The sequence below is a fragment of the Scomber japonicus genome, chromosome 20 (assembly GCF_027409825.1).
Source record: "Scomber japonicus isolate fScoJap1 chromosome 20, fScoJap1.pri, whole genome shotgun sequence".
Lineage (NCBI taxonomy): Eukaryota > Metazoa > Chordata > Actinopteri > Scombriformes > Scombridae > Scomber > Scomber japonicus.
The window spans coordinates 15,792,145-15,809,852 of NC_070597.1; the positions used below are offsets into that span (position 1 = coordinate 15,792,145).

Here is a 17,708-nt window from a genome sequence, read left to right on the forward strand (position 1 = left end):
CATTACTTAAAAAGACCCAAACATGCACACATTTTTGCAGCCAGGTTTGTAGATTTGGGGTTACCCTAGTACGAGATAGGTCTACTGATAAAATGTGTCTGACCAAGGCAAATTTTGTTGGAAAATTTGAATAAGGTTTTTGCAATTTTCACACTTTGCATAGATATATGTGTTTGACACCCGTGATCTTATGCAGTCCAATACAACAGCTCTGCCATAAATTGTGCTTTCATGAAGCTTATACATTTTCAGCTTTGGTTGACATTGTCAGAAAGGTGATAATTATGCTTTATGTTTATTATTGAGGTCGTGCGTGGTGGTGGTGTACTAGGGTGTATTATATTGTGTTTCTAATATTTTGCCACCCTTGTCTATGTTAACAGAGTTGACAAAATATTAGGAACTATTACTTTTACACTATGTCGGGCATGTTGAATGTATCAATTGAAAGTGACGTCATGCCTGTATCTTTATTAGATTCTATGTTGTAAGTGACGGTTTCTATAAATAAAGAAATAGGGAAAAAAGTAACAACAGAAAGAAAGAGAAATAATCATACCTCATCAACTTTATAATTATTTCAGATAAGTTATTTCATATTTTTTCATGAGTGTAATTTTCCAATAAAAAAAACTCTTCTCAGTTTTTCATAAAGAATATGTGCAGTACTTACAGAAATAAATCTAATAAGAAGGATGTAAAAAAAAAAACAAAGTTTTGTTTCGTCTATTTCATTTAACTTTTTTCTGCTGTTATATTTATTGTATTTCATCATGATTTTTATTCTTTATTATTTATATAATCTTTTATTGAATTTTCTCTATATTTCTTGTGTGTTATTTGTGAACCTCCCCCATTTTGTTCCTAAGAATGCACCTCATGTTCATTCATGTACTCAATGAAGTGGAGAGAAAAAAAAAGTCCCCCTGCACTAAAAATGTGTTCAGTTTATTATTCCCACAGTTAAATGTTTGAGGTTCACTGTGCAGAATGAAGTATGTGCAGAGTTTGACAGTGGCTGCCAAATCTCTGCAGACTAGCCTGCTAGGGCCAACGTCCAGCTGGAGCATCTTCACCGCCTCGTTCAGTGGAACAGTGCCACATAAACTAGAAAACACTGGAAAACAGATCAGTAAGGCCAGACTTCAGAAGAACAGACCAAACACATTCCCAAAAGTAAAAACACTTTGTCACTGAAACAGCAGATTAAAATTGTTTTAAGACTAATAAATCCCACGACTAATTAACAATGTAGATGCAATGTAGAGAGTGGAAACTATGAGCTGAGCATGTGATTCTAAGAATAAGAACACAAATGGGTCAATCATATTAATCTGAGTAGACTATTTCCAAGCAAATGCCACACAAAAATATACTATGTCCAGCTTGTCCTCTCTTATAAAGAGTACAAGTGTACCATGTTAATATATTGTGAATATGTTTTTCTTATTGTTCCTACAGTTGGATGTTTGAGCTTCACTGTGCAGATGATGTATGTGCACAGTCTGACACTAAAAGGCTGTTTTCACATTAATCTAAGATAAGATAAGGTAAGATAAGATGAGATGTATCTTTATTGGGAGAAATGCAAATTGACCCAGCAGTGGAAAAAAAGTGCTACTGTAAGGGTGAAAGTGATAAAATAAAACAAAATACTACAATATACTATATAAATACTAATTCAATTTTTTATGGGTGGGCCTAAGAGCATGATTTGTAACATCACAAATAGTTTGAAAGACAATACTGGTCCAATATCCTATTTAGACGGGTATGATGTGGAAACTTGAAGCTTCCAGTGCACAAACACTGAGAATACATTTCACAGTGATGTAGGAGACATGTTGTGTCCAGCAGTTAAACTTTGAGATGAATATATGTGCATATTCATATTTTATGTGATTTTTAATTAGGAAGAAAATATATGCATCATTCTGATTATTTCAACATGATTAACTACACTTTTGTGGAAGAAACATATTAGACACAAATTATTATTCAAAGTAGACTGTTTGATATACATCTTAAAGGATGGAGGGGCTCTTTAAACTCAGTCTTAAATGAAAACAAAAAGTTAATGCCACATTTTTAGCAGAGTACAATTTGACAGCAAGCAGTTTATCACTATAGCTATCCATGCTTTCTTTCATTGTATGTCATTTTCACTTAACTATTTGACTTGAATAGAAATACTCAAGGACAATATCAGCCACATGTGAGCAATTTAACTGATCTATATTGTGTTGGGTAGTTTGGGATCATGTTTGATACGATGGTCATATGTAGTGGAAGTAATGGAAAATATCTTAACAAATACAAACTCAAACATCTCATACCAGGCAGGCACCCATCTGTTTTAATGATGTTTGGGATGGCAGATTATCATGTAATCCTTGCTCAGAAATAAAAAGGCTATGTTAACTATTTCATGATGCCTCCGAAAATAATAACAAACCTAAAATAACAGCAACTGTTTTCTGGTTGCAGCTTGTTTAATGCGAGGATTTGCTGTTGTAAATGCAGCTTTGTAAATGGAAGATATTTGGATTATGGACTGTTGGTTGGACAAAAAAAGACATTAAAAAACATCATCTTGGCCTATGGGATGTTTTTATGGAAAATGGAAAAACTATTTTTGACATTTTATAGCCCAGAACAAAAACTAATCTGCAGAATAATCCATAATGAAAATAAATTGCAACCCTACTGTTCTTATTATGCCATATGCCTGTAATGTAAATGGCTTTTTGAAGTTGTTTAATGCCTTTATGTCAGGTTGATTTGGTGGCACACATACATACATGGCATCACAATTGCACATATGTCTTGTTTGGCCCGGCCTTTGCTCTTATAATCTACTCAGTGTAATCTCTATGGTGTGCACTTTTAGCTGATGCGCCACACACACATAACAATGATGCTACAACGAAAAGACGGCTCAGCATGTTTCCTCTGCACCTTTCTGCATCATCCTCGGTTAATGTTGAACTTGTTGAAGAAAAGATAAAAATAGGAAAAAAAAATAGAAGAAATAGAATTTTATCCTTTTACAAATGGGAGGGAAAAAAGGATAATAAAATTGTTACAAGTTGACATTGCCTAGCCTAGCGGATTATGCTTCTTATGCAAACAGATTTTTGATGAATTTACATAACAGGCAGAGGGGAAAAGTTCAGGGCAGACGACAATCATCATACTATCATGACCCGAGTGCTTAAGTGTTTGAGTTCAGCCAGTTAATTCAGACTTCACATTTACATCCCTATTGCAGGACCTACAGTGTATAGATTGACCCACCCGAGACATAATCCCGGATGTTGTCATCAGGTGATTTCATGGAAGCTATAATCCTTTTTTTTCAGACAAATGTAACCAATACTCATGCAGATTATCACACACTGGGATATTAGCTGTAATCGGCCTGTGACTCTTTAATACATATAAAATATGTTTTATTGTCATGCCTTTAATATCAATAAGGACACTTTTGTAGGGTCACATTTTAAAAATTAACTTCTGAAGTGAAGGAAATGTGAAAGTAAAACAATATTTTATGTGGGGCATTTTTGCATTTATAAAGTAGTTGTCCAGGTGATACAGAAAGTGAGAAAAGACTGGAAAAGACATTTTAGATGTTTGAAATCAAAAACTATAGATGACAAGATGAAATGCAGCACACAATTGATTTTGGTGTAAAAATTGATAAATAACAATTCTGCAACATGTTATGTTTTTTGGTGCTTAAACAAAGAACTGAGTGACAGAAATATACCTGCCATCTATTTTGATAATTAGTTATTTAAATAATCTGCCAAGCAAAAGGTTTCAGTTCCCTGAAATGGAAAAATGTTGCCACTTTTTTTTTTTTTGTTAACACATTTCTGTGGGTTTCTGACCCAGAAGATTCAGAAATTTGACTAAATCTTGTTGATTTTTTTCTATTTTCTGATATGTCAGTACACTAAACAGTTAATTAATTGTCAAACAAATGACAGATTCATGGATGACGAGGTTTAGTGCTTTTATAGACTACTATAATAAGAGTGTTATGGGCTTTCTGCAATAAATAAGACAAGAAAAAAATTCACAGTAAACAAAAAAAAAAACTGAAAACAGGCAATTCTGCCTGACAGCCTGTAAACTTATGGCATCCTATTTCCTCTGTCAGGTTCAGATGGCAGTATAACTTACAATATGATGTCAACACTCGCCCTGCTGTCCTCCAGCTGCATCGCTGACTCCTCCCCAAAAGCACTCAACCCTGGATGCAGCCACTCCTCCCCTCATACAACCCCTGAGCATCCCGACCGGCTGGGCACACAGGATCACTGCACACTGAGTGATAGGGCTGGCCTGACTGAGGAGGGACAAAACTCACACAGAGGAGAAGATTAAGTAAATATAAAGAAGAAGGTTGTTTTTTTTGCACTTCACGGGTCAGCTGTCAAATCTCTACTACAGAGGTAATGCGTTTGGCTGATCATCAGAAATAACCAGAAGAAGGTGAGAGAAAAAACTCTATTGTGTTTTTACAATTCATTCTCAATTGAGATGATTCACAAAAGAAAATGATGTTTATGACATGTTCTGTATTTTTGCAGATCATTGATGAGTTTAAATTAGTGCAGAAAAGAAAAAGTTTTTGATTTACAGTTGTTTAATGTAATTAAACTAGTTTGTATTTCTAACTCTGCTGCACTGGAACACTGGACACTGGTGTTAAACCCCTCAGAGGGAACACAGATGCCTCAATCTGTTTTACCCAGCTCTGTATCATGTGCCTGAAACAATAAAGATGATGAGTTCTTAATATCAGTATTTCCTCTTACAGAAATGAGTCTTGGAGCAGCCTGCATTTTCTTGCGTGGAGGGAAAAACATTGTAAGTACAACTTTGATAACCTTTTCCAGTTTTTGATGGGTTTGTGTTGATGTTTGCAAACATATATGGAAGGTTGATTGGATTATAACCCTGCAGGTAGCAGAATAAAATGAGATACATGACAGAGAATGATGGACTGTAGAGAAATCCCCAGTTTACTATTGAAAGCCAATCTTTTTTGCTTTAATGTGATTTAGTGCAGGCGTATTCTTAACTGATAATTAAAAGATATTATCTAAAAATATGATCATTTTTAATATTATGATTATATATGTATCACATGTTTTTCATGTTTATGATGGCATTTTGAGGGCATAATGAATGATGATTTTTTTATATTACACTGGAGCTGACAATTGATTTTTCTCTGCAGTCACGAGAACTGGCAGATGATGAGATTGAGGGTAAGTTCAATTCTCTATCGACTTGCACAATCCTACACCTTCTACATTTTACACACTCACTTGTCCATTCAGCACCAATGTTTCATACATCTGAGTCTTTATATTTTGCACCTTGCCACATCTGACTGTGTGATTTGCTGCACATCTCTGCAGAGCTACGTGAAGCGTTCAATGAATTTGACAAAGACAAGGATGGGCTGATCAGCTGTAAGGATCTGGGGAACCTGATGAGGACAATGGGTTACATGCCCACTGAGATGGAGCTGATTGAGCTGAGCCAAAACATCAACATGAACCGTGAGTCCTCCCTTAACAAAATATATAGAAAGAAACAAACTATATAAAAAATTGTTCTATTCTAACACAGAACACAATGAATGAATCCTTGAAACCACATAGATATTCAATTTCAGATGATACAGTATCAACACCAACAAAGAGTGATGGATTTTTCTCACTTTCTGTGTCTTTTCTTCTTATTTTCCTTCCAGTTGGTGGCAGAGTGGACTTTGAGGACTTTGTGGAACTGATGGCCCCGAAGCTTCTGGCAGAAACTGCCGGGATGATTGGCGTGAAGGAGCTCAAAGATGCCTTTAAAGAGGTGAGACTCAAACATCTAGAAACTAGGATCTTTTTAAAGACATTTAAGCAGCAACAATGTCAGATAAACAACTCACTGATTATTCTTTGCCTGGTCAGTTCGACGTGGACGGAGATGGAGAAATCACCACAGAAGAGCTGCGTTCAGCCATGACCAAGTTAATGGGAGAGCACATGAGCCGGAGAGAGATAGATGCCATCGTGAAAGAAGCAGATGACAACGGTGATGGCACAGTAGACTTCGAAGGTACTAACTGTTTCACAGCTGCAGTGATTTCTAGAGTTTATGTATTGCTTATTCATTAAGTTTAAAACAACTATGATTATACTGATGTTGTTCATGAATCTCACACTGATTCAACTCTTTTTCTCCTCTGCAGAGTTTGTCAGAATGATGTCCCATCAATGACGATCGATAAGAAGAGGTCGTTGGAGAAAGCACCTTTGAGACACCTTTACAGACATGCAATAACTTTAATAGTGTCCTCCTCATAAAGCTCTTTTAATTGCTTGTACATATTCAATATATACACATAATATCTTAAAAAAATAAAGAAAATGCTGCTTAGAAAATGAAAGCAATATCAAGTTGTTCTTAGAGAGAATGTTACAGCTATGCAAAGATTATAAATCTTATATTCCGAATCCAAAATCTTATACTTTGTAAACAACTGGAATTATATTGTTGTGTTTGATGATACATATGTAATGTATATACAGAAAGTAATTTTGGACTGTTTTGTTTTTGAAATGTGTGAATCGCTAATTGAAAACATGTATTCCTCCTATCATTCATGCAAAATTGCAAGTAAAGTTAAGAGGCATAATGGTGAAGCTGCTACTGCTGTACAGTGCATATAAAGTATTTAGCCTGGATTTGCTGTAATATGTTATTCACTGGATCACGTCATTCATGATGAAACATGTTAAATCCTGGTAACTGCCTTTCTTTGGCACAGAGCAAAATAAAAAACATACAAATGTGTAAACATTGGCACAAGAGTTTGTTTTGATAGATGTCAGATGCCCTGTGTGACACCTGAGAAGAAGCCAAGGACACTGTTTTATCATTCAGCTACTGGTCAGCATGAATTAGACTTTTGGCTTTGTCACATATGAGATGTAAGACCAAAGACTAATAGGTCCCTTTATAACTTTGCAAATTTGACGGAAAGTGAAGCGACTAAACAATTGACTCATGATACAAAGTCTGCACATTTTAATTCAACCCGAAGGTCTGTCTGCTTCAAGAGGAAAACTAATCTGAGTAAAATGTCTTTCTCTTTTAAAATGTGTAATACATTTTCAGCATGACTTCCCTATTAAGCCAAATTGCACAGTAATACACAACTTGTTGTATAATACATCAATGCAGTGATCTATGCATTTAATTTTCCAAAGAAGGGATTTGGAAACCAAAAGCATTTAGCTGCACCATGGGTATAAATGTCGAGGGTTGAGTAACTTCTCTGCCTTGGCTAGTGAAGGTTACATCAGCATAAACAGATTGCGTGACCAAAAATGGACAGGCCACTGATTTGATAAAACATCATGTCAAAATTCTGACATCACAACTCCTGCTTAACAGATTTCTATGTATTAAGAGTAAAAACAAGGGGGGTAAAAAGATGTGCTTGTCCCAGAAATCTGCTTTATATAGAGAGTTCATGGGAATTTAGAGACAGATGTGAAATGCAGGGACGACTTTAAGGAAATTAGCAGTTTATAAAAAATGATGGGCCAATAAAGAATAAAAATAAATCACAGTCTTGGTAGTTATCTCCACATATTGAATAGCCACATGTGCAAGTTTTATTAGTCAACACAACATTTAAGAAACAAATTTGGGTCATTTTCACCCTGATATTTGTCTTGTGATTCATCTCTGCAAAGAGTTGATCCTGAGGCAGTAAACAACCAGGGTTAAATACCTGTTTGTTTGAGGGAATTTAAGGATGTGGAAGGGGATGCGGTTTCATCCTAACAGTCAAGGCACATCAGCCAGACAGATGTTGTTGCATGACAAACTGGGCAGAACTTCAAGTGGACGGACAGATGGGGCACAAGGGCTTATAGTACCAATTAATAAAAGTGAACCCGGTGTCTCTCTGAACACACAGACCTAATTACTAAAGGCACATCTGTCAATAGCACTCCGCAGATTGGGTACAACTGTTGCTGCAAGGGGTGATAGCCGTGCAAATATGTTTAATGGATACATTTTTGTTTTTATATGTTGTAAATATCTGCTCTTTTCTGGGCAGACAGAAAACTACAGATGAAAGAGTCATTTAAACAGGATGATATTTCTTTGCTTTTATTGCCACTCTTTTATACAGTGTAATATATTGTATGTGTTATTCGGTGGGCAGGGGTACCATTTAAACAGAGGAGTGTTGTAAAGAGAAGTTGATGAAGCTAAAGCAAGAATCAGATGATGTAATGCTTGCGGTCAGGCCTTTGCCCTGATCCTCCCCTGATCCCTCCAACATCCAGCATCGACCTTTATTGCATTAATCCAGAATAATCTCTCCGTCGGTCGTTCTCAGACTCATTTCCGAGGTAGCCACTCGGCCCAGCAGCTTGCTCATAATGAGAGCTGCCGTTTTAACACTTTTCGCAATCATCCCGCAACATTGATAACTCTCATTTCTGTTTTTTTCCCCCTTTGTTGTGTATATGTGTGCAGATTTAATTTGTTTATTCCAAACATCCCAGTAATCCTTATTCTGAGAAGTGAGGGATACAAAACTGGGTATCTTCTGTTGGACCACCTGCCCTGCGGGAGTTAATACAGTTTATCAAAGTCATCTAGTCTTTTCCTGTTCACATTAATCTGTAAATGTTTCATAACATTAAATGTGAGCAATGTTTTGTTCAACAGCTGTACAATGTTTTGTCTGGTTTAACTGAGCTCAAAACAAAAACTTGTGTCATGTGATTTTTATCCTGGCACTGTGCTTGAGTTTTTTATACTATAACACACTGTTTATCTAAGTGATTAAAAGCAAAAAGGAAAGGACAAATCATCTATTTATGAGGATTTAGGTCATTTTAAGTGAGTTACTAACAGCCAAATACAAGACAGTCATAATAACAACTAAACGCAATGGAAAATTAAAATGTATTGAGGTATATATTTATATCAATATATATCCACTATATATGTGTGTGTATATATATATACATATATATATACATACACACATACTGTATATATGCACACACACACACACACACACACACACACACACACACACACACACACACACTCTCTCTCTTTCTCTCTCTCTCTCTCTCTCTCTCTCTCTCTCTCTCTCTCTCACTCTCCCTCACTCTCTCTCTCTCTCTCTCTCTCTCTCTCTCTCTCTCTCTCTCACACACACACACACACACACACATATAAAAATACATATACATAGTACATACATATATATCGATAGATCCCAGTAAGATACAGAATATGCAGCTTTTTGGCAAAAAATATTGTAAAAATAACAAAATCTTGGAAATGAACAGCTTTCATATAAAATAAAATAAAATAAAATGGGTATGGAGGATAAATATTGAATATCCTGGTGGGTTCTATAGTAATCTTGGTTCACTTTTGCCACTGGAGCAGTCTCATCATCGTACATACGGATATTTATTTTAATATATGCAATAATTAATGTTCAGTTTCGTTTTGGCATACTTTTTACATTTATTTTATATTAGGTTGGTAATCTAATCGTGTCAATTTAACTGAGTCCTTTTTTAGTTAAAAGTTGGTTGAAGCTAGTGACATTTCATCTGACCAATCAAACGCATGGGTTTGAGAAACGGAAGCCGGAAGGGGACAATTTTACAAGTTCTCCAGTAAGTGCAATCCCTTCTGTCAACCCGGGAGAAATGTGCTCAGAAATGTAGTTTCCTTCATACGTGCAAGGCGAGCGAAAGTATGATAAGTTCACTCATGCATCTGTTATGATGTTTATCATGTGTTTTCAAATCGAGCAATGTCGGTTTAGTGTGTAGCTAATGTTAGCCACAGCTAACGTTAGCTCTGCTGTTAGCTGCGTGTTGTCTGCAGTCAGTGCTTCAGCTCTGATAAGTCAGGTTAGGTGTGAGAGTATAGTACAGAACTTCTCTCAGGGTATCAGAGTGTCCAGTTTGTGTAATACAACACACCTGAACTTTTTCACCAGCTGGTTTCAATGTTTTGTCTGAATTGGGTTTAAGAGTTTTTGGGGGTATATTGTTAGTCTGCAGTCCTCCTTTAAGGAACAGGTTGCACATATAACAGATTTATTTAATCATTTGTATTAATGTCTAGTCTTTAATATGTGAAAAAACAGTGAATACATGTTAACCAGTAGAAGCTTAAATCTGTGAACTTTTAGGGACAAAACTAATTAATTAATAATTTTTGTTAATCAATGAATCCTCAGATTATTTTCTTGATCCATTGATAAATTGTATGGTCAAGGTCAAGGTGTCTTTATTTATACCCGTAGGTAGATTTGTTCGGCAGTAGCAGGAGAGGATGTCTACATTACACATAGACAGTACACAGATAGGACACATACAGAGGACAATTTAAAACAGCACAAACAAAGACATGGGCAAGTACTCACAAGGTTAACTGATCTATAAAACATCAGAAAATAATTAAAAATGGCCAGCAATGTCATTAAATGCCTTGTTTAATGAAGAACCAACTACCTAAAATCCACATAAATTAAATTTTCTGATATTATCAGACAAGAAAATGCAGCAAATCCCCCCGTTTGAGAGGCTGCAACCATCAATTGTTTAGCGTTTTTGCTTGAAAAATGACTTAAATATTAAAACAATTACACACAGGTGGAATTTCATGTAGACTGATGGCCTCTGGATGATTTATTATTCAGTACACTTGTCCTTCTCTTCTTTTTCTTTTGTCCACACAGGACTTCATTGATGTTGACTGGATGTAGAAACCTTTCTTGGACATTTTTATTTCTAACCTACGGACGTGTTTGTACCAGGAGGAGCTTCATCTCACAGACTTCTCTCCGCTCCTCTACCTCAACAGTTTCATCCATCCCTCTGACTCAGTCTTCACAGACTAAAAGTCACAGCTTCTTTCCTCTACATCCAACAGTTCACTTCTCTCCCACCCGCCTCCTCTCTCGTTCTGTTCTTTCTCCCAGCCTGATGGAGTTAAAGGAAGTCCTGCAGGTGTTGGAGCAGCTGGCTCCTCTGTCACTTGCAGAGTCGTGGGACAACGTTGGTCTGCTGGTCGAGCCAAGCAAATCTCGGCCTGTCAAAACCATCCTGCTAACCAACGACCTTACAGATGCCGTCATGGAGGAAGCGGAGAACATGAGCTGTGACCTCATCATCTCATATCATCCTCCATTGTTTCGGCCAATGAAGCGCCTTGTTCAGAAAGACTGGAAGCAGCGATTGGCCATCCGGGCGGTGGAGGCCGGGATGGCGGTCTTCTCCCCCCACACTTCATGGGATAGTGTTAAAGGAGGAGTTAATGACTGGCTGGTCGGGGGACTTGGTAAGAGGTCACTCTGAATGGAAAATGTGTCACATATACCTAAAGTATGCCGCTTGCATATTTAATTAAGTTACATTTGACACTAAACCACTGACTAAGTGTCCTCCCTCTGGCCCCTGAGTGTTGTTTTTCATTTCTGGTGTCTGTCTTTGACTCTCAGGTAGCGGTCAGGTGTCTGTGCTGAATCAGGCACTCAGTGGCGCTTCCCACAGTCACAAACTGGAGTTCACAGTCAGGAGTGTGGAGCAGTTAAACCAAGTTATGGATGAACTGAAGGCTTGTGACAGTGGAACAACACTACAGCATTCAGCCAGCAGGTTGTGTATATGTTTTTATGAACGACCAACATGTTTTAAAGGATTTCTGTGTGAGTTAGCATGTTGCTTAATCATCATTTCAGCCTTCAACAACAAAGTGTGAACTCTGCTACTCCCTACTGACAACATACAATAAGACTAGACTGATTTTCAGACACCAGCTTCCATTAATGTCAGTAGAGCTTGAAGTAAACCTGCAGAGACAATCACAGTGATAGTCTGTCTTCTTTTATTTATTTTATTCATTCATGTTCTATACCACTTATACTCCAGAGCAGGCAAGTCAAACTCATACCACGCAGCTGCAGGTTTTCATTCCAACCAAACAGGAGCACACCAGGCTCGACTCATTTAATCAGCTGAACTCATTCTTCAGACAGTTGATTGGTGCACATGTGTGCTCTTGATTGGTTGGTACATAAACCTGCAGCCACATGGCCCTTTATGGAATTAATTTGACACGCCTGCTCTAGAGGGTTGTGGGGGGGAGGGGCTGCGGCCAATCCCAGCTGACATTGGGCAAAGGGTGGAGGAACACACTGGACAGGTCACCAGTCCATCACAGGGATAACATATAGTACAGACAAACAACCATTTGCACTCACATTCACACCTACGGTCGCAAATTGACCTAACCTGTATGTTTCCAGTCTGTGGAGGAAGCACGGGGAGAACATGCAAACTCCTCACATTTTCATAATTTGATAATTTTGTGTGGTAATGCAGCAGTTAGCAGTGAGACTGATGTGAAAACTCGTCCTTGTTAATGTTTGCGAAAGTGTCAGCTGACAACACCTTTTTATTAAGAAATGACCCACTGTGAGATTGGCATTTTTCACAATACAAAGTTTGCTCATTGTCTTCTGACACATTTCAAATCTTGGATGCAGTTTCATGAAATGCAGGTTTTCACAACAGTCCCTTTTACCTACTACTTTGCACTACTGTGACAACATATCTTTGCCAACACATTTAAAATTGGAAATGTTTCATGTTCTTAAAGCAAGTTTCAAGTCTGTAAGTTGACTTTTATAACACTCTGAATTGGATAGAATCTAATGATTTAGGGTAACTATTAGTATGTTTTGGAACATGCTAAGCTGCAAATACATGAGTATGACCTTGATGCATTGGTGATTGCTATTTGGTTTGTCCTTGTTACAGACATGACAGCAGTGGGATCCATGTCAGCTTAACGTGCAGTGACTCAGCGCTGACCCCCAGTGTCCAGACTCTGTTACGACACAGCGCCTCCAGCCAGTCGCTCAGCATCCTGAAGTTAGAAAAGGTTCAGCATCAACACTTCACTATCAAAAGATTAACTGAAACATTTGATGTGATAAAATAAATGAGATGTTGTTTTGATTGATATATTTTTGGTGTCATTCATTAGAAACGATTTATAGTTATACGTGCATAATTACACGTTATTTTAGAAACACAAGAAATAAAATCCTGTTTTATGTATAGTGGTTTCATTTTTCTAACTGTCTCCTCCCACAGCCCCCTATCCCAGGCCACGGTGCAGGACGTCTCAGTGTTTTGGGAGAGCCAGTTACTGTGGCAACAGCCGTCCAGAAAATGAAGTCCCACTTGGGGTTAAGTCACCTCCGTTTGGCTCTGGGAGTGGGGCACACACAAGGTGAAGATTCACAGACGCACAAACAACAGGGTGTTATACAGGCACAAGTTCAAGTGTTTAGTTTTGTTTTTCATTTAAAATACTGAATACTTTCAACGCTTTAGGCCTCTAAAAATCGTTATACTTTACACTCTTTTGTTAAAATGGTCCAAACACACAACTATAACTCTCAAAGAGATAATGCTGCAACATTGTAAGGGGTCACAAGCACTAGGTGTCATGCATGGTTTGTAGTTTTAATACCAAGTGCACAACACATGAGTTTCTTTCATGAAAACTTGCAGAGATGAAAGGTGACACTCAAGTTACCCTGTAATTAAACCACTATAAAAGCAATACATACTGTGACTTTTTAAAAACTCATCTATTGTTGAAATGGTTCTGAAATGTCAGTATGTGTGTTAGTAAATTACTACTTTTATATTTGCCAGATACCTCTGTGTCTACTGTGGCAGTGTGTGCTGGATCTGGGGCCTCAGTGCTGAATGGAGTCAGAGCAGACCTCTACATCACAGGTGAAAATGTAGCTGTGCTCATTTGTGACTATTTGATTTGCTTGACTTTGTTATGCATGCAGAGGTAATAGTTATATTTGTGGTTTAGGTGAGATGTCCCACCATGAAGTCCTGGACGCTGTGGAAAAGGGAACCAGCGTCCTGCTCAGTGACCATAGCAACAGTGAGCGGGGTTTTCTGACTGTTTTCAGGGAGAGGCTGGCTGTGCGTCTTCCAGACAGTGTAAACGTGGTGGTGTCAAAGGCTGACAGAGACCCTCTGGAGGTTGTCTAACCATCTCTGAGCTGCAGTAGCACAAACTACGAACAGAGTATATTGGATCATTTTTCAATAACATTACAAAACATTACGAAACCACTGTTGGTCTGTCTGTCTTACGGAGTAATTCAAATTATGTGTGTGACATGATTGCATAAAGAAACAGATTTTACATGCAGGCTCTGTTATGTAAAGGTCTGAAAGCATCAAACTATTTCACATGCTGTGATGAAAAGTGCTTCCTTCATACAGGCTGTATTAATCATGTATTCCTGGCAAGATCTTAATAAAATTGGGTCCCGCTTGATCAAAAAAATGGACTGTAGGCATGTTGGGTAAGACAAAATATAATCAGCACATACATGCAAAGAGTGCTGAAAATAAAGCATGTAATCAGAATGAATGTGGATTTGTTAATGGATAACACTGATAACATCCGCACTTATCTGAGCTAGAGTTTAATTTTATGATAGATTATAATTTCTTAATGAATTAACTCATCAAAGAGCAAATCAAGTGTTTTCAGTAAACTGACCTCTAGACCTCAGTAAGCAAACAAAGGTGGACATCAAACCACTTAGCACATACATGTCAAAGAGCAGGGCTGTGGTTATACTTAATGCACTGTCAGTACCTGCCCCCGCTATAGCAATGGTTAAAAAAACAGAACAAGTAACAATCCTCATTATTGGCTGTTACAGGGTCTGCTGGCTGTAGCGCCTACAACACACCTGTCAGTTCGTAAAAACATTAAGAGACGTCAAACACACCTCACTACCGCCATCAAGGTAATGACCTTACTCTCGGCATGGTGTTGACACCTCCACTTCCCCTCAGTCCCCGCTGGCTTTTATCCCCCTCCTCAATAACACACATACACAGATGGAGAAGGAAAACAACAACTAGAACAACATTTATACGTCACTCCTCTTTAATGATTCCAGCTGCTGCCCTTGTATTGGCAACAATGTGTACTAGCAGGTAGATTTGGGTCCTGTGTCAGGTTTTTTTTGTCAGTTTGAGAGTTGTCTTCCTTTTTAAGTATTGTTCCTTTAAATTATCTCCACAAAGTAAAAGCCACACAGTTGATCCTGTTTGACAATACAAGTAGTACAAGTTCTATATATGATTTAACAGTAATCCACTGTGAAAGAGCTACTACAGTCCTCCAAAAACCATCACATCATCGTCATCAGTTCTTCTATGTTAAAGTCATTTAGGATTTTTTTTTGTAACCAACAAGGTCAACTTTAAGCAGCTAAAGCAGAATTGGGAACTTGTAGAGAACAGCCGTAAATGAACTTCCTGAAAAGCATGTTTTTGAGAGACAGTAGTGAGGAAGAACAATGCTATTTGACCTATTTGCTTCCTGTTCAATTTTGATCTGCTTTAGCTGAAGTCATGTCAAACTGTATTGCAGCCAGTGGTGAGCTGTAAATAAACACACTTAATATTCAAGTACAGCTTAATAACAGAGTTATTGTACTTCAATTACGTAATTCCATTATATACTATATACTTCTACTCCACTACATTTATTTAAAAAAGCATTACTGGTTACTAACATGAGAGTTTTGCCACTAAATGACATATTACTACAGGTTAAACACAGACATCAACGGACAGGTTAAAAATTTTGTCAGATGCCCAAACGAACATTTACACATTTTTGTTTTTGTAGTCATTCCTCCAGCTCATACTGACTTATTAGAAAATCCCTTCATGGTGTACTTACAATGTAAATGATAGGAGCCAAAATCCACAGTTCTCCTATGCAAAAATGTATTTAAAGGTTTATCTGAAGCTAATATCAAGCTTCAGCTGCCCAGAGTATTTAAATGAAATCACTATCTTTCAAAACTCCTGTCTTTTTAGTGCAAATTTCCCTTTTTTTGTTATGATCCTTCCACTGCAGCTGAGCAAGTCTAAAAGAAAAGCCTAAAGAGACATTTTTGCTCAAAACAATGATGGTGGTATTTGGCGCCCATCACTTAGATTGTAAGTGCATTTGGAAGGGATCTAATGGTCAGTATGAACAGGAGGAATAATTAAAGCAAGCAAAATCTATATCAATCTCGACACCTGACTGTTGTTTTAAGACAATCTTGAAGAATTATTACTATTTTGGGGCATTTTTTGCTTTTATTTGTAAGTACAGTAGTTGGCATAGATGCTGCAAAAGGTCCCTTGCCAGATTCGAACCAGGGACACTGAGATTATGTGGCATGCACTTTAACCACTCAATTACCCAAGCGCTTCAACAGGCTTGAAGAATTATGAATGTATCCTTTAAGTAAATAAAATGAGCTTTCTACAATTCATCAATAATCCACTGAAATAAATAAAGACATGACATATACATCAGTGTTTCTGCTGCATATTAATACTTTTTATATTTTAAGAACATTTTCTTAACAAAACAAACAACATGCTTTTGTTTAAGTGATATTTTGAATGCAGGTCTTCAGTTAGTAATGGAGTATTCTCACATTGTGTTGTTGCTACTTTTACTGACATGAAGGATCTTAGTGTCCACTGCTCATGCTATTAAATTGAATGTCTGCTACAACCAGCAGCTGTTTGTCTGTGTGGTCTGAATTCTGTGTTTTATGGTGCTTAAACTATAAATATCTGTCTGCTCAACAAACTCACTCTCACAGGTCAGAATAAATCTTTGATGAATGGATTCATATAACAGTCCTGCTCTTAAATCATCATTCCACAAAGTATTGGCTACATTTAACTGTAATACTGAGCTTATGCTTTATTTCAAACCTCTCATACAAACTTCTAGACTCGTGTTTGTGTAGCGGCCAAATTGCAGGTATGGGCCAAACTGTCTTCCTCTTCCACCTACATTGAAGGTCTGACTCCCTGCTGAGATAGACTAATAGACAGACTGCTGAGAGGAAGAAACTTGTCAGCAAGTCGTCAAACAGCCACAGGGGACCTACCAGTAAACTACGAGATTTATGTATATTTTCATGTAAGACAGAATACAAAGTGGAATAGCATGCATACCAATTTAAATGAATTATCTTATTATTAATGGAAAGTCTAAACATCTTGAATACAAATAGGAGAAGTCTGATCATCATCCACACACACAGACAATGAAACTTCTGACTGAATACACTGTAATAATGACTCAAATTGAGGATAAGTATGTATAATAGATTCATCACAGTCTGTATTTCCTGATGAAGAAAGTATTTTAATCCTGTACTTCAGCAATAGCACAAAGTAAAAATAATCCATTTGAATTAAATGCAAGCCAAATCTTGCATTAAAAGGATTAATTAAGTAAAAGTATAGAAACATAAGTGAACTTAAAGTATACATTTTTGATGCATAAATGTGTAAAGAATATTTTGACATAGCCGGTTAAGGTGCTGCAGATTTCCACCTCTTATGTAGCACGTAGGTGGCTAATTTAACTCCTAGCAAGCAAGGTGTCAGATTTTATAAACAGGTTTTGTATGTAAAATCCTACAGTAATGAAGTAAAACGTATAATATTTGAAAAGTAGTGAAGTATAAAGCAGCATACAATTAAAAT

At 37.2% G+C, this 17,708-nt stretch overlaps 2 protein-coding genes across 3 annotated transcripts; both read left to right on the plus strand.

Annotated features, from left to right (window-relative positions):
• Nucleotides 1–4,385: 4,385 nt before the first annotated feature.
• cabp5a (calcium binding protein 5a) lies at nt 4,386–6,294 on the plus strand. The gene is made up of 7 exons (XM_053341345.1): nt 4,386–4,503; nt 4,832–4,881; nt 5,255–5,285; nt 5,439–5,582; nt 5,777–5,886; nt 5,985–6,132; nt 6,266–6,294. The coding sequence occupies exons 2-7, from the start codon at nt 4,834–4,836 to the stop codon at nt 6,292–6,294; spliced, it is 510 nt and encodes a 169-aa protein (XP_053197320.1). The 5' UTR covers nt 4,386–4,503; nt 4,832–4,833.
• A 3,407-nt stretch (nt 6,295–9,701) lies between these two features.
• Nucleotides 9,702–14,530, plus strand: nif3l1 (NIF3 NGG1 interacting factor 3-like 1 (S. cerevisiae)). Of its 2 annotated transcripts, none has more exons than XM_053341314.1 (7): nt 9,702–9,823; nt 10,817–11,418; nt 11,579–11,735; nt 12,900–13,023; nt 13,239–13,377; nt 13,809–13,892; nt 13,981–14,530. In XM_053341314.1, the coding sequence occupies exons 2-7, from the start codon at nt 10,827–10,829 to the stop codon at nt 14,163–14,165; spliced, it is 1,281 nt and encodes a 426-aa protein (XP_053197289.1). In that variant the 5' UTR covers nt 9,702–9,823; nt 10,817–10,826; the 3' UTR covers nt 14,166–14,530. The 2 variants fall into 2 exon arrangements, with proteins under 2 accessions (XP_053197289.1, XP_053197290.1); XM_053341315.1 differs by having other exon boundaries at nt 9,716–9,743.
• Nucleotides 14,531–17,708: the final 3,178 nt, after the last annotated feature.